This window comes from Heptranchias perlo, chromosome 29, assembly GCF_035084215.1.
Source record: "Heptranchias perlo isolate sHepPer1 chromosome 29, sHepPer1.hap1, whole genome shotgun sequence".
NCBI classification, from domain to species: domain Eukaryota; kingdom Metazoa; phylum Chordata; class Chondrichthyes; order Hexanchiformes; family Hexanchidae; genus Heptranchias; species Heptranchias perlo.
In genome coordinates, this window is record NC_090353.1 from 14,029,978 (window position 1) to 14,053,641 (window position 23,664).

Here is a 23,664-nt window from a genome sequence, read left to right on the forward strand (position 1 = left end):
TCATCCTGGATCACAATGTCTTCACCTTCGATAACCAGTTCTTTACCCAAACACACGGAACAGCCATGGGGACCAAATTCGCACCCCAATACGCCAACATTTTCATGCACAAGTTCGAGCAGGACTTCTTCACTGCACAAGACCTCCAACCAACACTATACACCAGATACATCGACGACATTTTCTTTCTATGGACCCACGGCAAGGAATCACTAAAGAGACTACACGATAACATCAACAAGTTCCATCCCACCATCAAGCTCACCATGGACTACTCCTCAGAATCAGTTTCTTTCTTGGACACACGAATCTCCATCAAAGACGGGCACCTCAGCACCTCACTCTACCGCAAGCCCACGGACAACCTCACGATGCTCCACTTTTCCAGCTTCCACCCTAACCACGTCAAAGAGGCCATCCCCTATGGACAGGCCCTGCGAATACACAGGGTCTGCTCAGACGAGGAGGAACGCGATGGACACCTACAGACGCTGAAAGACGCCCTAGTAAGAACGGGATATGACGCTCGACTCATCGATCGACAGTTCCGACGGGCCACAGCAAAAAATCGCATAGACCTCCTCAGGAGACTAACACAGGACGCAACCAACAGAGTACCCTTTGTCGTCCAGTACTTCCCCGGAGCGGAGAAACTACGCCATGTTCTCCGCAGCCTTCAACATGTCATCAATGAGGACAAACACCTCGCTATGGCCATCCCCACACCTCCACTACTCGCCTTTAAACAGCCACCCAACCTCAAACAGACCATCGTTCGCAGCAAACTACCTAGCTTTCAAGAGAACAGCGTCCACGACGCCACACAACCCTGCCACGGTAACCTCTGCAAGACATGCCAGATCATCGACACAGATACCACCATCACACGAGAGGACACCACCCACCAGGTGCATGGTTCATACTCCTGTGACTCGGCCAACGTTGTCTACCTCATACGTTGCAGGAAAGGATGCCCCAGAGCATGGTACATTGGCGAGACCATGCAGACGCTGCGACAACGGATGAACGGACACCGCGCAACAATCGCCAAACAGGAGGGTTCCCTCCCAGTCGGGGAACACTTCAGCAGTCATGGACATTCATCCACCGACCTTCGGGTAAGCGTACTCCAAGGCGGCCTTCGAGACACACGACAACGCAAAATCGTCGAGCAGAAATTGATAGCCAAGTTCCGCACCCATGAGGACGGCCTCAACCGGGATCTTGGGTTCATGTCACGCTACACGTTACCCCACCAGCGAACAAATGTTATCTGTTTTTAATATAATGGGTCATTTGCTGGCTCTCTCTGCCTTCCGGATGTTTCTGCCTCTCTCTGTTTTTTTTCTCTATTTTTTTCCCTGTTTGTTTTTTTTTGTTGAATGTGTATTCGGGGGTTCTGCAGGTGACACCTCTCTGTCTGAACACGGTGATTGCCTTGGCAACGGGCAGTTGCAGGGGCAGTCTGTAAACACCATGTATTGTTCTATATGTATAAATGCGTAGGCTTCAAGGAGCTCTTGAAACATTTGCCTGAGGAAGGAGAAAATCTCCGAAAGCTTGTGAATTTAAAATAAAATTGCTGGACTATAACTTGGTGTTGTAAAATTGTTTACAATTGTCAACCCCAGTCCATCACCGGCATCTCCACATCACAACAATTACTAGGTGGCCATTTTAGGTTTGTGTGGGATATGCAAATTAACGGAGCTGCAATTGGACATAACCCTCCCCAAATGGTGAGTCGATTCTTGATGTGCCTTTTTTTAAATTAAAAAATTTAGGACTTGTAGCTTTGAATAGAAATATTTAAATGTGCAGGATTCTCCAGAATCCCTGAAAATTCCATGTTTGTGATCTTTATTGCCTCTGGTATGCTATTATAGTACTACTTGGCATGCTGGGCACTACCATTGAATCAAATGCCTATCACACCCGCTGAAAACAAACTATTGCCACAACTGGTCCCATTCACCCACAGCTTGTTAGGACGGCAGAGGATCGAGCGTACCACATTTCTCGATTTATTGCTATTCTAAACAATATAAAAAGGAAATCACTTTCCACTGTAAAATGAAAGAGTACAAACCGTACAGTCAACAGAAAGGAATGGAAAAAAAACCTCGAGCTTTCAGGGCCATTCCTGTAAAATGAATAATTGCTGTATTTAAAATAAATATATCCAAAGCCTGTCTGAAATAACATCAGAATGAATTAAACATTCGAAAACAGGGTAGTATTTGAGAGATGGTAAAATTGTCAAATTAGCTTCAATTAATGTCACATTTGGAGACATTTACTGCTGTGAGTTTTCATTCTCTACAAAGTGTATTGAAGTTGTCTGAACTCCCTTGTTATCCACACTGGGTGTCACAAAGGAAAAGGCTTGATCCCTCTCACATATCCACTTTTAAATAAACGGAAAGAGACTGTCAATTGGTGAATGCACTGGTCTGTATGGAACTAAGCTATACAGACAAGGAGGGCCCCAGGTTCAATCTCTGGGCTGTGCTGAGTTTGCTGATTCCTGCTGTCTAGCAGTTGAAGTGCTACAATTGTATTCAGTGTCACTGGGTTAGGGACGTGAAAAAAACAGTGAGGGTTCCCAAACCTGACTGTCATTCAGCGAATCCTGCTGGAAAGTGGTTCTGTGGCAACATCGAGGGCCCTCTGAAGTGGCAGAACAAACCACTCAGTTGTTATCAAACCATTACAAAATCACCACCTTCTCAGGGGAGCTAGGGATGGGCAATAAATGCCGGCCTTGCCAGGGACACCCACATCCCGAGAATGAATTACAAAAAAAAGGTAGGATCAGTTTCAGCTGTGATGACATTCAGTGATCGATTTTCCTGAACTTTGCCTTTGGGGAATGCCTATTCACTAGGTGCAAACGTCAGGAAAAGGGGGGTGTTGAGACCCATGACACTTGTTGTCTACCTCCTTTACATTGCTCCGGGATTTCCTGAGCTTTCCCTTGGGGTGAAGCAGAGTCTGATCCTGCAACAGGTGCAGGCCTAACAATGTCATGTAAATGAGGTAAGAGGGGCATTCCCGGAACCTCATGCCTGTACTCTCCTCTTGTCCACTCGGTGCCCCTTTGGGTCTGATCCCTTCAGATTGAGGTTGGCGGGGGGGATCTGAGAGGGCTTAGCAGAAAGACAAAAAGTAGGTGGGAACAATTTTTTTCAGGTCAACGTTCTCTAACACCAGCCAGAAGCCCCCGAGGCCAGTGGTGATACCTACTCCTGCAGGCCTTTTAGGCCTGTAGATGAGCTCTGGTTTCAGCCCCGATTTCTGGCACCCGGCAATGCCGGAGGGTGGGTACGAGCCAGGTGTGCAACCAGGCCGTGTTAATGGCTTGGCCCAGCAAATTCAGGCACATCTGCACGTGTCCAGTGTCCGGGCAGAGGGAGGCCAGGAAAATTGGCCCCTCACTCTCTAGTCTGCATGAAGGATGGCCAATTGGATGAGGTAGCAGCGCCTGGCAAGTACCTATGGATCCGTACCCTGGCAAGAGTCAGAAGTGCTTTCAGGAAAGGAGGGGAGTAAATTGGAGTGAGGAGCAGAACCCCTGTTTCATAAAAGCATTGGCTGCTCATTCTGCAAGAACTCACAGCCTGTCCATTGTTCTGTCACTGGCCTCATTTATACAGAAATATGTAGTTGGCCAAGTTATTGATTAGATTTTGTACGTGGGTTTTTATTTTCAGTTTTCTCCCCATCTCTCCTGGAAATGCTGACTCTTGCAGGAGCACAGCACTGACTACCCTCCAATACTTCGGCAAAGCAGTCACGTGTGAGCTGAGATAGTGAGTGCTAACAGGCTATTCGACTGTGGCTATTCACAGTGGGCACTTGGTTTGAAAAATACTTCTCTCTCCCTAGTGGTTCTGTAGGTAAGTGCGCTGCCTGGTGTGGAACTGAGGCACACAGCCTGAGAAAGTCTCAGGTTCAATCCGCAGATTAAGGCGGAGAAAAATCAGCCAGGGTTCTCATTCCTGATCGCTCGCCATGACTCCCACAGAAAACTGTGCGTGTATAATATACATATATACACACACCAAGTGAGGGTAGGATAGGGTGAGTTGTGACCCCAAGTAGCCAACTAACAAGGCTGACACATGAAGGATGGCCAGGTGGGCGAGGTAGGGGAGGGTGGTTAGAAGCTCATAGCATCATATCCGGTATCAGTGACATCTTCAAAAGGTGAGGTGGTGGGGGGGAACTGGATAGAATGGGAAAGGAAAAAGTACATTCTGATCCCAGCTGCTGCATGCAAGAGAAAGTGCATTCAGTGCAAGAAGTGTTTTCATCTCCCTGTGATATCCACTCCAACCATAAGTTTTCTTTTATTAAGTGCCACATCAAATGAAAAATGCTATTTAACTTGTTTATTTTAAGGCTGTGTCAATTCCCCATTAAAGGCAGGTATATTTAATATTAGACATAAATCACTGACATGTAATCTATTATATTAAACGATAACTGTTTGACTAATGTAATTGAGTCAAAAACAGTTCATTATCCACATTAAATAATTTCCTATTTATCGACAGAGAAAATCCCACATAATTATATAGTGTAGCTCTGCTATCAAGAGACCATTCGGTCTACAGGCTGTCAATTTCCCCCACCGCAATTTCTCCTTTCTCACCTCCTTTTTGAAATTGGGCTGTGTAGCACCTGTTTTTCAGGCACTACTTGGCCTCCTAAGTCCCCAAAATGGCAGGCAGGAGGTGCGCGCGCACTTCCGACAGGAAGAATGCCATCCGCCATATTGGGTAAGAACAAACAACAGGCAAAGGGCCCAACGCCTGCTTGAAGTTCCTGCTGCAAGATTGCTTTGCCTTGAGGCAGCCGGTGCCATCTTAGGGAAACCAACCATACAGAACGCCTGCAACAAAAAACGTCACGTACTCACCTCTAAATATGGAGCCGGGGAGGAGCAGGAGCGCCTTCATTGAACCACCTTCCCAATAGCCGCCACTCCCAGCCTCCGCCCCCGACCTCCAGACTCCCCAGCCTCAACACCCGATCTCCCTCCATCCCAGCCCCGTGATCCCCAACCCCTAGACTCCCCGATTACCCCGAGATCCCTGACCCAGGCCCCGATTACGTGGGCCGTTACCAGCAGGCGCTACCCGCCCTGGGCACCGATCACTCCCCTCCGTACTTGAGATCCCCCCCCCCACCACGAGGCCCGCGATTCCCCTGAGAACCACAACCCTGCCTCTCCACCCTCCTCATCCAGGCTATCACATACCTGCAAATGAAGTCCAAGACCCAATGTCCAGCGCTCCTCAGACCTCACCATTCGTGCACAGGTTAAGTATTCAAAAATGGCCGCCCTCCAAGTGGGTCATTCTTCATATGTGACTCTAAGCCATGGTACTGGCAGGCCATTCGACCATGGGTGGAATCTGATCCAGTTCTCATCTGATGAACGTACACTTTCCTTGGGTGGGGGTGGGGGAGGGGGAGGGGGAGGGGGGTGGTTAGCAGATGGTGATCAGGAGCTGATTTATTTTCTCTCCGCTCCCTATCCCAGGGATGCTGAGACCCATTTTACTGCCCTCAGCGCTTCCCTGGCTCAGAGCAGCCAGCTTAGCGCAGGCCAGGCACGAAAGCTGAGACCTTCTTGGTCTGTCCAATCTGATGGGTTCACTAACTGAGCCAATGGGAAAGCCCCATCCATAAACCTGAAGCTGTTTGAAAATCATGCTGTAATTTTTAATACACAAAGCAGTACTTGCAGAATGCTTAATAAAAGCTGTCATTACAGTGTCAAATTATTAAACCCTACAACACACTCTGTTCAAAGCATACTTTGTCTAGAAATTGAGGGATAGATTTAAATTGATTCAATGATTGAAAAATCCATTTCAACTTCCTCAAATAATTTTTTTTTCAAAGGAAAGTGTTGAGGTGACAATATTTGAGAGCTGTAAAGAGTTCTGCTTTAATTGGCAGCCCAGTGAGACTATGATAGTACAATAATAGCATGGTAAAATTGAGCTGTGAAATAGGAATCCACGAAAACGATTTCGTTTTAGTCAGGATAGAGTATTGGCTTTTTGAGAGACTACAATTAAAAGCTCTGACATTTAACGAGCTTCATTCGTAATTTGTTTTGGGTTTTTTTTTAGTCACCTCTCCTTTCTGTTTTGTGAAATCAGCTGTCTTTTGGGTCATTAAAATGAGAAGTGTCAAATTGGCAAAGAGTGTGGCAAGTGCTCTGGAACATGCTGCGTCTATCATCCTCGGCTGGGATTGTACTGTGTGGGAGTTGTTTAGGCCTCTCAATGGTATTTTAAAATAAGCTGCTCCCCCGCAGCAATTTTTCCCTACCTCCATTGCAGTTTTGCTATTTTATCCTCCTCTGTCACTATTCTGCTTTACAGAGCCCAGTTATTTGGAATTCCCCCACGGCCACGTTTCTGTACCGTCAGAAATTTTGCTTTTACTGCCCTGCAGTTATTCCCCCACACACCTGCTGCCACGCCCATGCGCATTAGGTAGGTGTGAGCCTCGACGGTGAGTCTCTGTAAACTATTCTACCATGGGGAGAGGGTAGCATTGTAACCCATTCCAATCCTGTCCTCATTTGCTAACCACATGCCTGCATTTCCAGCAGGGGGCCTCTGGAGACCAATCAGGGGTGTGAACTCTGCCTGTTTTTTCCCCTGCCTAATCCAGCACAGACTAGGGATCAAATCTGGGACTTTCCTGGTCTCTTGTGGCCTCGATTTTAACCCCTGTTGCCCAGCGAGAATGGTGCGTGGGAGGGGTTAAAATCAGGCTGAATCGACTTACCAGCAGTGCTCTCCCCCCACCCCCGACCCAGGCCCAGCAAGAGGACCTTGGACCTCCACAGGCCCGGCCTGCCCCAGATCGCGGTGGAACAACCCCCACCGATGTCCAATCGCCTCCAGACCCTTCCTCCCACTGACTGCCGGGGGCCATTCCCATGGGTCCCTGGCTGCGGCCTCCTGCTGCTGAATTCCCACTCCCGCTCGCTGGCCGTGTAGTGGACTTGGCCAGGTTCCGTCGGACTCCGTGAGCATTTATTTAAATGAGGCCCTGCCGTTAAGATCGGCCGGGCCTCCACGTCCCCAGACTCTCCGGGTGCTTGGGGCTCGTGCGCACTTTTCCCGCCCAGTTTTAAAATCAGGGCCTATGACTCAATTACTCATTGGATAAAATTGACGAGCTATTGGGGATCCCAATATTTTTTCTACTTCCGCTCTGAGATCAGCCAGCAGCAGGGATTAAACGTCGTCTGTATGCTTCAGTAGCACATTGGCAGTGCCTTGGCCAGCTGAGCTAGCTTATGTGCTTTATTCAACTGATCTGTTAATGCAGCATTTAGTGGAGTGGGGAGAAATTAAGTAGACAGAAATAAAAAAGCAGCAGCAGGAAACTGCTTTAAGCAACAACTGTGGGACTAATGAGAGAAAACTGGTTATGAATTTAATTAGCATCTAATGAAATCTTTAACTAACCAAGGTCAACTTTTCTTCGTGGTGTTTCATGAATTTCTGGTTCATCTGATATCGAAAGGGACCAACTAGGCTCCCTGAGGAACAGTGGGTAAATGCTCCATTTGGGGCGATAATGAGCCTCGCAGTCTCGAGTTTTTGTCTTGAAAGGTTATGTCACCCTTAAAAAAGATGCAAGGAATAAACTGCACGACATAGTGGGTGCATGCGCCACCAGGTGTGATACTGAGCTCTAGCGACCAGGAAAGTCTGAGTTAGTTCATTTCAGCTGAGGTGGTAATCAGTGAATGGGGTGTGGACATAGGAGTGGGACACAGCTGCGAGATTCTACAGGAAATGCAGAAAGCAACAGAAGGAGACGATCTGTTGTTAATTCCACGATTCAGCGCTCTCCAGTCTTTCTCCACTCAGTATTCTATGGTATGTAGAATTACATAGAATTTTCAGCACAGAAACAGGCCATTCAGCCCAACTGGTCTATGCTGGTTTGTGTGCTCCAAATGAGCCTCTTTCAACCCTACGTCATCTAACCCTATCAGCATATCTTTCTATTCCTTTCTCCCTCATGTACTTATCTGGCTTCCCCTGTACACTGATGGATTTCTCTTTTTAGCAATATTGCCACATGATGTGCCAAAAGCAAAACTCTCACACATTGGGCACGATTTTAACAGTGAAAAACAGGTGGTTTGGGGCGGGGCAGAGGGGCATTCAAAATTGCAACCATTTCAGACCCGCCGCCAACCCGTCCATTTCCGGTTTTCACCAGGGTGTGACGAGGGGACCAACCTGCTCCCAGGTTTTAAGGCCCGACCCACCTCCTTTCAAGGAAACTTTAGGCCTCCATTTTCCCCACAGTTTCCGATTTCAACCCCGGGGGGCCTGGATTCCTGGGCCTTCTCTTTCATGTATTGTGAAAGGAGGCGAGAAGGCCCAAGATTAAGAGGTAGGTGCCTTTCTGGCACAGCTTGTGGGCCCAGAGGAGTAGGAGTGCTTCCTCCAGGCCCAACAAGCCTACCTGCAGCAACACCCCAATGATCGCGGACCACCCCCATTCATCCCCGATCGCGGACCCCCGACCCTGATCGCTGATCGCAGACCCCGACCCCGATCCCCCCAAACGAACACGGACCCCCGCAATGACCCCCAATCCCGACACCCACCCCGTGATTGACCCCCGATCCCTCCTCCCTGATTGACGACTCCGTGCCAACCTATGCCCTGTGCCAACCTATGCCCCGTGCCCACCCATGCCTCCCCATCCATACAAATAAAGACTTACCTGAACACGTCCTCTCCCTGGCTGCTCTTCCATCCAACTGAGGCCAGCCTGTCAATCAGGCCAGTCAGTCGGATGGCAAACAGACGAAAAAAAATAAAAGACATTCTTATGTCAAAATCGTAAGGACGTCGGGTTTTCTGTCCGCAATTTGACCCCCCCACCCTCTTCCTGGTTCGGGGTCAGAATCATGCCCATTGTGTTAGTCCGGACAAACTGAAAAAAGACATATGTTAACGTGTACAGCTCTCGCAAATGTGAGCATTCCAGTCTGTTTGAATAAACTGCATCTGCTGTAACTGGAGCGTTCTGTACTGATTTTAACCTGCTCTCATATTCAGCTCTCCTGGGGGCTTGGTGGGTAAATCTACCACAAGGTATGGTACTAAACCATACATACTAGAAATTCCTTGGTTTGATTTCCAGTGTGCTGAATTAGCTCATTTCAACCAGGTGGAAGTTGGGATGCGAGAACTAGCGTCAGTTCCCTGGATTTGGATGAGGAAACATCACCCAAGATTCCCACTCTTAATTGCTACCCTGTCGCCATTCCTGAATAGTGCCCATTTGGGATAGAGGGTAAAGACCCTCCCCCCATGGCAAAATAACCTGCAGGCAAAGAGTTCTGCCTCCCCCCCTCTCCCCCTATGGCTCAACATATCAGTGAGTAGCTGAGCTACAGAGACCAGGAGATCCCCAGTCTCGCGTGGAGCATAAACACCAGCACAGGCCAGCTGGCCCGAATGGCCTGTTTCTATGTTGTAAATTCTATGTAATCTTTGGTCTGTGCTGAGTTAACTAATCTCAGCCAGGAAAGCACGAGGAGTGTTGCAACTGGCCTTGGTGCCCCACGATAAGGTGGGGAAAATTATCCAGGACTTCCGCTTCAATCAGTATGCCCTGCACGTGTGTAGTTGACCTGTGTGGACTATATGGACCTTGGCTCTGTTGCTCTGGAGCCAGATAGCCTGAGACACTAACTGTTGAAGCTCACGCGTCAAGAATGGCCCTACTGGAGAGTGACTGATGTCCATGATGTAAATATTCCGCTTCTGGACTCCCAGCGCAGACAAGAACACATATCGTGAAATTGTGCGAGCCCACACGCAATTTCCTGCCCATTCACTTTAATGAGCGGGATAGCGTACTGAGTGTACACACTCTTGTGATATGCTGGGAGTGCCGATGTGGGATTTTTACCCTACAGTAGCTCAGCAAGGTGTCAATGCCCTTCAACGGGAAGAGAGAGGATAAAATTGATGAGACAAAGTAAATAGCCTGTCACCTTCTTTTTCTAGGCTTACTCAAGTAGAATGGCCGGTTGAGCAAAATACCAAAGAGCTACTTGCATGTGGGGCCCGACCCCAGCAGCAGTCAAGAAAGACGGGTAGCGAATTGAAAGAAATATATTTGCGTTATCATGTTCTTGATATTTATTTTTGAAAGTAGTGGCTTTTAATCTGAACAATGCTGAAGACTGTAGGCGCAGTTTCTTCATAAAAGTTATTAATTTTCCTCTGGGTTTGACACCACTGTCAGTTTACATTATGTGGGACGGCTCGTTCACTGTAATACACTGAGGCATTTCAGATGAATATCGTGAATCCAATATGATTCAGTGTTAGGTAGCCTGATCTTAGCAATAAGACAGACCAATAGTTGCCCTACTTGTTATTCTGAGTCAGGATGCAGCAATTAAAACAAGGCCCCAGATGTAGCTATATGCATATTAAAATACCACCAACATAGTTTTACACATTATTACATCTTTTCTGAGTGATGGAAATATTGAATTATTTTAATGAATTGTGTGCCCTTCAAATGACATTTATTAGGGGACCAATAGGTATAGTGGGCCAGAACACTGCCCTTTCATCTTTGGGCTAGAATTCAGACTAGATTAGCAGGATGGAAGCCTCCTCCCTCAAAACCTGCTGTTATATTGTACTGGTGCCGTGCTAGTGCCACCAACTCCAAATGCATTGGTCTTGTGCAGCTGGCAACTTCAACTAAACTTGCTAGATCCGCTATGGGTGGCAATCAGGAAGACCCACTGACCTGAGTGAGCCTGATCTGTTTTACTCTGGTGTTGCTGCTGGCTGCATGAGGCCAACGTGTTGGTAGCAGCAGCACCTACACCTCATCCACTAATGCAATATAAAGGTGGCTTATGATGACTGCAAAGATCCTGCACGAGTTGGGCTTTCTAACCTAGCTCCTACTTGGTGGGGGGCCCAAAGTACAGAACTGGCCACCATTCAGCCCACCCTGGCACTGAGAATTTGAAATTCCTCTGACGTGCTATTTTAGTGCACTGGTTGATTTATTTGCATCACGTTCTCGTCTGCACTGTTTCATCAAGTTATTTAAAATAAGGTAGTGCATTGAAGAATTTTAACTCACAGAACGTACAAGTGTGGAGAATAGAAACATTCACATTGTTGCAGTAGGGCTGGGTTTTCCCTTCTGAGGTTTGAGTTGGGCTGTATGTTAGACAGAGCGGAAGAGACTTAGTTCTGTATCCAGTTCATGTTATATTTGACCTGGAAGTACTCGATGCTGACCTACGTGGAAACACGCTCCAATCCTAGTGCTAAAACATTTATTTTAATGAGGAGAAAAATGGACCAAAAAGATAGATCGTATGTATCTGAACTACAGCAATCCCTAAAATTCATACCAGATAACTCATTCTACTGCTCTCTTTTTCCACGTATGAATTCTGTCTGATGCCATTTTGTTAATGGTTCCTTTTGTGTCATGCACTTTTGTCTGCCATGGTTCCATTTACAATGTTAGTGAATACACTTCAGAATTCATGTTAATGTGAGTACCCGCTTCTATGACAGTGGAGTTGCCAGCAACGATGCTGGGCAATGTTGTCACTGACAGGCTGTTGCTGTGGTAAGTCTCATTGAAATAAAGCAGTTGCTATGGGAAGTCTTACTGGTATGAAGCTTATCTCTGCATCCGCACATTTTTTTCAAGAATAACAGGTTTTATTCAGTGCTGAACTCAGGCAGCCCATTATAATTAAAGACGTTTTTATTTTGCCTCTGTAGGCTGGCAACTAGACTTTTCCCCACAATTCCATAGTTGCTATGTTACAATGGCTTAGTGACATCACCCAGTGGTTTATACCATTTATCTTCAATTTTCTATCTTTAAATCCTAACAAAATCTCATTTTCCAAAGCCTAAAATCACAGCGAGTGCACTCAATATCTCCCTGTGAAATACATTTTTGATTTCCATTTAGCAAGCTGTAATTCAGTTGCAGCAACATACTGCATTCTTTCATGAAAATTAAAATTTATTTCAAATGCAGGTATTGAGCATCCACAATTTATATTCTGTGAAGTCCACCATGGGGTGCAATAGATTCATCTTGACAATAACGTTTTTACACTTTGTCGTGCAAACTCTAACAAATTCCCAGCTGATGTAGACCAGCCGCCATTCCAGGATAGCAACAGAATAGGGATCAGAGGGTTAACATTGCACAAGCGGTCGCCACTTTTCAGACTTTGCATCTCCAAACCTCAAAGGAGTACTGTGTGAACTTGGAAAAATCAATTTAGCAGTAATCCATCCCTGGTGCCCCTTCATGTCGCTCCCACATAAAACTAATCCCATGGTAATTTGTTTTTGTTTTTACAGTTGATTTGAACCTGGTGTGAAATAAGTTATCTTGACAACTTTCGTATTTTTTTTAGAGCTGCTGCTTCTGAAGTTAGAGTTCCAAGAGATTTCAAGTGAATTGGTGAAGAAGTATTACACTATTAAAACAGAACTTTTATAAAAATGTCTTCTGAAAATTTCAAGGATGGTTCTTTTATCCTTTCTTATTTACTTTCCTTCTTTTATTTTCAGTTTTTCCCCTCCTATAGCTCAGGTCAGTTCAGTTAATTTCTACAGCATCTTTCTTGCACAGGTGATTTTGCTCTCACTTCTAACCTACAACCTCTCTTATCTCTGTTTTGTTGATACTATGGTAGTTGCTCTGCATTTTCCTCTCTAGTTATTCCTAAGTTCCAAATACATTGACCTACACATTTGCCTTCTCCCTGCATCTTCACTGTGCTGAAATTAAGACTCATTGAGTAGTCAGTCTCCTACTCTTTTTTTCCCCAGAAGACTTTAAAACTGTAGAACTTATCTCCATCAATCTCCCTTCCTCTTACAATCCACAGGCTTTTAAAATTTAAGCTTGATGTCACATAACCACTACTTTCTGATATATATCACCCTCTCTCCTACTCTTTTTAACTGTGGTGGTGTCTTACATTGTCGGGCTGAGCCCTACATCTAGCCATCCCAATATATAAAAGGAGGCTACTTCAAATGGTAGTTCATTGACTTCTCCAGAACCAATCCTAATTATGCTGCATAATCAATTGGCTCTAATGGGGTGATACAGCCAATGTTCTTTTCATTTTCTTCACCACTGGTTGGCACTGCACCAACCAAGTGTTGGTAAAACTCATTAATGGGAGCTAGCCGACTTAAGTGAAAGACAGCCACTGTGACCTCTGCATTGTGATATGAGTGCCTTTACTGCTACTCCATATGGCTGCTCCTTCAATCCTTCTCAATCAAATTGTGGTAAGTTTCTTGGATGGCAGTCATTGAGTATTTAGACAAAATCTATCAGATGACATTACTCTGACAATTAGTAAAAGCCTCTCTTTGTGTTTGTGACGTCCATAATCCCATATAGCTGTGCAAAAAGAACACACACAACAAAAACAAAGGGAGTTTTCTAGTAAGAATTCTTGCTGCATCATTGACGGATGAGATTGGGAAACAGAACAGTCAGCGTTGCCTTGAAACAGCACAGTGCATCCAGAGCAGGATTTGGAAGTACGAACTAAGGGAGTTTGGTCACATAACAATGACAGATTTAGATAGAATATCAAAGGCAGTCTTTTGTGTGCAAGTGGTGGCGGTAGGGGAGGAGGGGCACTGTTCAGAATAGAGAGAAGCCTTGGAAGTCCTAGATGTATTGAGTCCAGGAATATATGCTCCATGAGGAGTGAGGGTTATTTGAAAGGCAATAGACTAATAGAGATGTGAAGATGAATGAATATTCTGGTGTTTGGTTTATAACCTTTCAGCATCAGTAAGCATTTATACAGATATTGTCTTTTGCCGATTTAAGGGACATGGTCCACGACAGGTTATATTTTACAGAGAATGTGAAAAGACTGGTCCTGCTGTGATGAATTGCCTTTTCTAGTTCCATGCTTTCTCATGTTATATTGAGTAGGCGTGAATGAAGAAGGCAGCTGCACCTAACCTAAAAGTGGTCAAGACACACTGTGGTCCACAAGGGGTGGTGTTCTCAAACCATAACACATCAGAGAAAATATACCCATCTGGAGATAGTTTTTTTTCTTGAGAGCAAACATATTGCAAAGAAGATGATATTGTCAGAGATTACCTAAAACTGGTACCAAGTTTGTTGGTCCAGCCCCTTTTAGTCCATTTAATTTTCAGTCCCAATAATACAACTATAATCAACCTGTGGTTCAGACTTCAAACAGCCTGACAATGGTGAAAAGGCATTAATAACAAAACAAGCAAAGAGTGTTATAAAAGGGAAGATTTGAAACGGTCTTGAATTAGCTGATTTAATGGAATACTACACCTACAAGTCTCTATTAAGCCTATTGTTCCCAAATCTGGCATAGCTCTTCTTACAGCTTTTTTGCACTCTTAGACAGGATATAAGAAAAAAGCTTTCTTGGTATAGGCACTGCTTGTTTAACCTCCAACTGCTTTCTCTCTCTCTCTCTGTTGCAACCTTTCTTGTCCTTCATTTTATCCATACTATAGTGATCACTGTTCCTCTGAATTGCCCCCACTCGTTCTTTCTAAGCTCCCACTATACTATTCTCTGCTCTGCATTCTCACAGTGCTGAAATCCAGACTCATCACATCATCTCCTTTAATTCTTCTTTCCCAGGGCCTCAAAACTGTGGAAGTCTTTCCTTCCTTTTATAATCCACAGGCTTTAATGATGCAAGCTTGGGTTTAAAACTTATCTTCTATTCTGTTCTTTGAATTCAAAAGGCTGGGCCCAGTTGAAATGGACCCTAAATGCTGAAAAATGTCTGGTACTTTGATGCAAACAAGACTGGTATTTGTGTCCATCCATTGCTATAATACATTGGTGGAATAATTAATAGAACTATAGAAGTTTACAGCACAGAAGGAGGCTATTCATCTCACTGTGTCCATGCTGGCTCTTTGCTACAGCTACACGTTCAGTCAGAAGCACTATAAAAATTTTACCTCACAAGTGTAGCCTATTTACTATTGTAAGCAATGGACATCAAACTATACAAAAGTCAAAGGTCACAATGTCCATTTCACAAGCTCTATGGGGCTATGTTCTGGCCACAGTTAGAGGTGCAGCTGACAGAGATATGTTGCCTGTGAAAAATTGATGCACTGAAACAATTTTTGTCCTTCCGATGTGTACTCCATGCTGAGGGTGTGAGAAGTAAAAATATAAAGCAAATCAGGGAGCTGCCAAGCCCAGCAGAGATATTCCATTTACTCAGTAAGAGCCAGATTGGAAGAACACGCAACTCTTCAAAGCTAACTCCCTAGGGTTTCATTCATTTACAATACTACTTCTTCAAAATTTTGTTACTTCGATAGCTGATGCCAGCGGATCAGGATGTGTTTAATGGAGATGTTTTTTCAGTACCAAGAATTGATTCTGACTTTATTTAAATCAGTACTGATGGGCTTTCCTTAACGAGGACAGTATGCAAATCACACAATCTGATTTTCACCAGAGTGTGCCAATTATAATTTCAATTGAATTTGGAATGAGTTTATTGACTCAATGTTCATTTGTGATAAATTATTAACAGGATGACTCAGGTGACATCATGAATTGTCTACTGTGATACCGAGCTACATAAACTAAGAAGGTCCCAGGTTTGATTCCTGTTCTGTGCAGAATTGGTTGATCTTAGGGGAGCAGTGTAGAGGCTACAATTCGTTCTGAGAGTCCTGCAGGGAAAGGAGAGGCTGGATCCAATCGGGCAGTTCCCTGAACAGACAGCCGACACCATTTGGCAAAACATCTTGTCGCCAGAACTGACCAACAGGCACCAGGATGTTGCCTGGATGGTGGTGAGAAGAGTCCTCCCAATGCGTTCCTTCCAACACGCACGGAATCTCAGCGCCACCGCGAGCTGCCCTCGAGGCTGCAGCGGGGACGAGACCGTCGTCCATCTCCTGATGGACTGCCCCTTTGCGCAGAAGGTGTGGAGAGAGATGCGTCGGTATCTGTCCCAGTTCATCCCCAACAATTCGGTAACACAGGACGCTGTGCTCTATGGGCTGTTCCTGGGACACCCACCGAGACAGATATCAACTGCTGCTGGAAGACCATCAACTCAGTGAAGGAGGCCCTTTGGTCTGCCCGAAACCTGTTGGTCTTCCAGCTGAAGGAGCTGTCCATGACCGAGTGTTGCCGACTGGCACACTCCAAGGTCCAGGAGTACGTGCACTCAAGCGAGGTGCGACTACGCAAAGGCTCTAAGGGAAAAGGCCAGGAGCATAGCTCCAAGAGCATGTGCAGGAAAAAGTTCAATGATTTAAAAAGAGTTGTCAAGGTGAGCGAGTTCAGGTTTTAAGTGGCATATCGCACCTACTGCACCACTAGCCTCATCCACTGCTCAATTCACTACACCCCCATCACCCACCTACCAACAATCTCTTCCAGTCAGTATTCAACTGTTCAAATCATAGGCTTTATCTCATCCCCACATACCTAGCACTGTTGCACACCCACAACTCACAGTTCACATACACTGGTAGCTATTCAACCATGATAGCCACATAGACCAAACATCTTGCAGGACACTCACTAATACACTTCCCTCTTTCTTGCAGGAGAAGGTGGCGCATAACAGGAGGCAGCAAGTGGCAGTGGCTCCATGGAACACAAACCTACTGTCCTCTCTCAGGTGACAGCATTCCCGCTACCACCCCTGCCACTCCGCCAGTGCCCTCGCTGTTGCCTGTCAGCCAGCCAGAGTCCCTGTAGAGTATTGAAACTTTATCCAAGTATAGAAAACCTCCAAAAACACGAGGCAGCCAGAAGAAGTAACCCAGCACTTAACCTGTAACTCCTGCATGATCCCTTTAAATACCGCTGGTGGGGGATCTTTCTTGCCCTTGAAATCATGTTCAGCTGTGCAAGGTTAAGACATTGGTTGGATGGAGAGTAGAGTTCCAAAATAGCAGCGGTCCCTTTATATCAACGTTGCACACTGATTCGCGTCATAATCTCCCTACTCTGCCGCTCCCTACTCAGGCGTTATGTGTGCGCGCACAAACCCCTTTACCAAGATGGCGTCTCCGCACTTCCCGTCGGAAGTGTGCGCACGCATCTCGGACCCCATTTTGGAGGCTTAGCTTTTATGTAGCGCCTAAAAAACGGGTGCTAAACGGCCCAATTTCACCCCCATAGAGTACAAAAGGAGAAAGTTATGCTAAACCCTTATAAATCAATAGTTAGGCCTCAGATGGAGCATTGTGTCCAATTCTGGGCATCACATTATAGGAATGACGTGAAAGCCTTGGAGAGGGCACAGAGCAGATTTACTAGGGAATTCAGCTATGTGGTGAGACTAGGGAAGCAGAGGTTGTTCTCTTTAGAGCAAAGAAGGTTATGGAAAGATTTAATAGAGATGTTCAAAATTCTGAAGTGTTTTGATAAAGTAGATAGAGAGAAATTGTTTCCAGTGGTAGGAGGGCTGATAACTAGAGGACACAGATTTAAGATAATTGACAAAAGAACCAAGGGGGAGATAAGGAGAATTTCTTTTAGGCAGCGAGTTGTTATGATCTGGAATGCATTCCCTGAAAGTGTGGTGGAAGTAGATTCAATAGTAACTTTCAAAAGATAATAGAAAATATACTTGGAAAGGAAAAATTTGCAGGGCTATGGGGAAAGAGCAGGGAGTGTGACGAATTGGATAGCTCTTTCAAAGAGCCAGCATTGGCACGATGGGCCGAATGGCCTCCTTTTGTGCTATAAGATTCTGTGACGATCTGATTCTATGAAGTATTGTCATTTGGGCAAGATACTGGGCTATGGGACCATACACCAGCCTAAGTTAGTACCTAATGAGAACAATGAGGAAAAATTGTTTATCCCTCTAAAATCACATCATTTGTTGGCTAATCATGGAAGAACATAGTCATCGAAGGTTTGTGGCCTTGATATTCTCATCAGAGTCCTTGGTGGCAAGGGATGAAAACTACAGAAAACGGAGATGTGTGGAAATAGAAATCGTTGAAACAATTCTATCGGTAATCTAATAGCACTAACAAAGAAAAGGGATAGTTTTAATTCATGCCACAATAAACATTTCAACACTTAGCTAATGACCATAAAAGATGGTGGTATGAAGAAAAGAACCATTCCTTCAGATTATCATCATACTATTACTCCATATCCACAAAAGATTTTGTGCTTTTGGGGGCTTATATTGGACCCAGCATCACAGAGCTCAATTTATGTTGATTCTGTACCTACCTTATTATAAAGCATCTCGTCTGCAGCTGGTGCATCTAAATCCACACTGTATAGGTGATCCCTGTGAATGAAACAAGAGCCTCATTAACTTGTGGAGGAACTAATACAATATTTACATCTGATTACTAACACTGCATTAGAGAGACTTTGAAAGCATTCTAATATGCAGCACTCAATACCACTAAAGTGATGGTTAACATTCATTTGATGGCTAACATTTCCTTCAGTATCATTATTGCTGTATAGCAGTTGATGGGTTTTTGGTCAAGGGGTAGCTTGAGATGATGCAAATTGTCCTTTACCCCTCCCCCTTCATGTTTTCTCTGCTCCTCTCTTGAAGGTGCTGATTCTTGCTGCTCGCTTAAGTGGTCATTGTTCAAGTGTGATTTTGGACAGTGAGTGTAGTGGGGTATTTGAATAAAGAGGCATCATACGACAGCCTCAGCTTGTCCTCACACAATATTCAGCCACATACATTTTCCAGAAAAATAATTGGAGGACAATCAGAAGCAGGAACCCAGATTGATCTTGAAGCTCCCTGATCCATGGGCAGTGAAGCTAATCGTAACTCCCCGACTGCTGCCCAGTTGAAGTCAGCTAACTCAGCACAGGCTAGGGATTGGAATGGGTACTTGCCTGGTTTGAAAGACTCAGTATCACACTGGATAAAGGATCTACTCACTGAGCCACTGGGAGAGACTGCATTTTTTGGAGATTTTTTTAAATCATAAAAATTTGATGTGAAATTCATGTTTCTAATAGTACAAAAACATTGCTATTCCAAAGGTTGAGGACATCATTGGATCTAATTAGTGTGATTCCAGCTCTGAGCATTCATTTTGAACTACTATTTTAATTTTGGATTGCGTGGTGGATTAGACATCGGCCTGATGTAAGGGTCCTATATTAAATGAGCTTGAGCAGTATCAATCCAGTTCCTAGTGGACATGGGCTCACAACACAAATAAGCACCAAGTCCCCTTATAATACCCTGTCCAACTCTCGGGTATAGCACAGTTAGATGCACAGTAAAGCTCCCTCTGCAGTGTCACATCAAAAACTCCCTGGTCAGGTATATCATAATTAGATGCCTTGGAAAGTTCCTGCTATTCTGTCTCAACAATGTATCTCAGCTCCAACCTCAGGAGAGCACCCGCTCTGTATATGTGACATTTTCCCTTTTCTACACCAGCCATCCTCTGGCTGTTTGAGTGAGATTGCCCTTTGGTGTTGAATTGGTGCTGTTTATACTGTAAACCCATGCACACTAGGAACTGGATAGACACTGCCCAATGCCAGTATCCTCCAACTGCGCTTGTTCGGAGGGGTTCTTTCAACATTGCGTCGAGATTTTCAGGTGTAGCAGGAACAAAGTCATACTTCTGCTCTTTTAATTGCGTTTTAAAATATGTATTCTCATTGGGACCTGCTCAGTATTATCTGTATCTTTGAATGTGTTTTGATGGCAAAGTATATCATATTAAAAATGGAAAAGTTACCCCAATTGCAGATTCTTAAAAGTGCTGTGCCTGATGTGCTTGAATGATGGTTTAATGAGTTAAAACGTTACATTTTAGGGCTCAAAGAAGAAATATACTGGTGTGGGTTCAACACTTCCACTGGATTATGTCAATTTATGCCCATTTTGAGTTTGGGTGTATTCTAATAAGATTGGGAAGATACTTTGGCGTTTTTCGACATCGGCACAACTTCGGTCACAACTTCCGGGGTTGTGTTCACGGAGGAAACTCCAGGCCTTAGTTCAAAATGGAGTTACCTGAATCCTCAGAGCTGGAATGATACTAATCAAACCCAACAATGGAATTACATTTTGCTGCTGTTCTGAGAAACAGCAACCTCAGGCAAGTCGCCTCCAGATCCCGCCAATCCACTGGGCCCAGCATCTGGGACCCACTGATCTGTAGGATGGCTGGTCTAATTGCAGCCATTAAATCCTGAAAGCCCTGACAGATAGCAGCCTGAATCCCAGCCCCAAGAGTCTGAAGGCCAGTGCACAAGGGCGCCGTCTAATCTCTACTGCCACCAGAGCTGCAGTCTGTGCTTCAGTGGAGAAAAAGGCACTGACTGGTCCCTGACCACTTCTTAAGTGGGTGGTTGTTGCAGATTCCAAGAAGCTGACAAACACTCCATTGATGCCTGCAATAACAAAAAAAGCTTTCCTGTTGTCGCTGCAACTGAAGGTGGTAGGCTCTAGAGTCACACCAGTCGCTTGTCATTCTTGCAGATGGACCTCAGATGCTGTGCATAGTTGTGATATTCCTTGAACATCCTCCTTTTCAGGTGAGTATCCATGAGTTTTGGTTCCCACAACTCTAAAGCCATCTGCAGCCATCCCCTCGGCCTCCGCTGTGAAGTTGGCACATCCTCGTTCACTCCCCTTCCTCTGTGCAGGGTGCATAAGGAAGCAAAAGGAGAGTGGCTGGTGTGTTACCTTGTCTACCCTCATCAGGTCATTGAGTTTCTTGTGGTGCTGGCCTGCAATCTTGGGGATGAGAGTTGGCATTTAGTGCCAGTGCCACTTCCCTCCACATGGCACGAGACAGCATTTTTGAGGCTTCCTCCCACGGAGACCCACCAATCTCTCTCTCTCTCTCCTTTGCTAAATCTCCATGGGGAGCAATTGGAAGTTGACTTCATTGAAAATGTGCTTTCTTATTTTGTTCTTCTTTGCAATGCCCAGGTCCCTACTTCAGCTGTCTCTGCCAGATCTTCCAGCTGAAGATGTTCTTGAAAAACGGCACAAAATCACACATGAGCCATCCAGTTCAGCTACCTGACAGTCTACTCAGTGAGCCAAGCACTTTCCTACTTAACTGCTGCAATCTTCAGCCTAACGTGCCTTTTGAAAGTCTGCACCCTAATTTCCAAGCACCCTCACATTTGCGCTGGAGAACTGCCAATGGATATTTAAATGAGTTGACCGAACACATTTTGGCAGATTCAGCTGTGTCGAGCATCAGTAAGTGCAACTCCAGACTCTGGCACAAATCCAGCACAACTTGCCGTGTGGAATTCTCATCCCCTATACATGTTAACTGATCAAGTTACCTTTGGCCTAGTTTTAAATTCAAAGCCTGCCAAAAATCATTCTACATCTTTCAATTAATTCAACGCAAAGTGTGTCCCAGAAATAATTTTCAGTGGTCATATAACTGACATATAAAGTGGTAAGTTAATGTCAGCCTTGGCTCAGTTCGCAGCACTCTCACCTCGGAGACAGAAATTTGTGGGTTCAAGCCCTATTCCAAGACTTGAGCACCTAATCCAGACTGACACTTCAATACAGTACTGAGGGATTACTACACTGTCAGAGATGCTGTCATTTGGATAAGTCGTTAAACCAAAGTGGACGTAAAAGATCCCATGGCACTGTGAAAAGAAGAGCAGGGGAATTCTCCCAGTATCCTGGCCAACATTTATCCCTCAACTAATTCCACCAAAAACAGATAAGCTGGCCATTCATCTAATTGCTGTTTGTGGGATCTTGCTGTGTACAAGTTGGCTGCCGCCTTTGCCGACAAAACAACTTAACTGTAAAGTGCTTTGGAACATCCTAAGGATGCAAAAGGCACAATATAAATGCAAGTTCTTTTTTTAATCTGGTCTGTTTCTTGGAAGATCTCATTATTGAAGAAATATTTTCCTCAGCCACCTCCTATCTATACTGGAATGTCTGCTTGTACTGTTCTGCACATTGCATTGTATACTTCCCCTAATCTGTTGTCAGAACAACTCACCACCCACAGATTAACCCTTGCTGTAGATGCTCACTCATGCTGAGGTATGTTTTACAAGCACTGGGCACCCTCCAGTACCAACCCAAGTTGCTGATGTTGATGTGTGGGTCTAGACAGTGTGTGTCTGCATGGCGCATCATAGTCAAACCCAATCTTGACGCTCACTTGATCAACTATCCCTGCTAACACTACAGTTAAGATCACAGACCAGGGATTGAACCTGTGATCTTCCTGGATGGCCACTTCCTACATCGGATAATGTATTTATCAACTGACTTATCAGTGCTGCTCCAGGCAGAACAATACTTCAAATGTCTTCAAGCTCCTGAGGACTAGGCACTGTGATGTCAGTCTGGGATATGTGACTTCACTTTGATTCGGGTATGACTAATAACCTCTTGTGTTTCAGCCAAAGAAAGTACAAAGACTTTTAATATGAAACTAGAGACTTTGTGGCCTGCCTTAGGATGGAATGGGTTAGATTCTTACTGAGTTCACATCGACTGCTCACCATTAAAAAGAGACCTTCCTTGTCTATTGTGTTGGCAGGACTGCGCCCGAGCCCCTGCTGGAGTTAATGATTTAGGGCTTTCGCTATGAACTTTCTGCCTGATTGCACAAGTGGAATAATGTCACCCTGAAAGCGCTATTGTATAATTTTCTACATGTGGTTGCATCAAAAGGAAAGTGTAAATTGACTTGCAGATTTGCGGCCGATCACTATCTCATGGCCAGCAATGGAACATTTTCTTCAGAAAGTCAAAAGTTATAATGTGACCTTTAGTTCAATTCATACAAAGTCTCAGCAAAAAACCATTTGAAGCTTGCAAGCATATAAATAAATAGAGTTGAGTATTTACTTCTAGTTTAAGAGAGGAACAGTGGGTGACAAAACAAGTATTTGTCAGACAGGAGATAAATGTGTCCCATTTAACAAGTATGCTGTTTTATTGAATGGTTGTTGAAAAGCAAACAGAACTGCTCTGACATGCTAAGCCTTACTTCGGCACACTTTGCAATGCTTTGGTACTATTGCGGCACTTTACAGATGCTGATTCATACCCGGGTTGCCAACTGTCCAGTTTTGGATCCCACGGTCCAGGTATTTGAGTAAAATTTACAGAAGTTTTTAAATGTAAACTGGACACCATATTATCATTTGGAGGAATCAGTCTGAAAATTTCAGAATGAGTAGAGGGATAAAGATTTCCTGATTTTATCAGCAATCGTAATGAGGTGAGATGGGGGAAACAGGAGATGCGGAAAGGAGGCAACGTACTTCCTCAGAAGAAGGGAGCATGAATCCTGAGAGAGAGTCAACCTTGGCAGCCTCAGGATTGCCAGACACCTATAGGCCTGGCAGCAGGATGTCTTTTTTATCATTCGTTCATGGGATGTGGGTGTCGCTGGCAAGGCCAGCATTTATTGCCCATCCCTAATTGCCCTTGAGAAGGTGGTGGTGAGCCACCTTCTTGAACCGCTGCAGTCCATGAGGTTAAGGTTCTCCCACAGTGCTGTTAGGTAGGGAGTTCCAGGATTTTGACCCAGCGACGATGAA

General features: G+C 44.9%; 1 protein-coding gene across 1 annotated transcript in view; it reads right to left on the reverse strand.

The window, feature by feature from the left end:
• Positions 1-23,664, reverse strand: part of LOC137299736 (semaphorin-6B-like) — a 403,979-nt gene that overhangs the window by 169,486 nt on the left and 210,829 nt on the right. Inside the window, exon 5 of the mRNA XM_067968676.1 lies at positions 18,349-18,409. Within this exon, the coding sequence (XP_067824777.1) occupies positions 18,349-18,409 (61 nt within the window). The remainder of the gene's footprint in view (positions 1-18,348; positions 18,410-23,664) is intronic.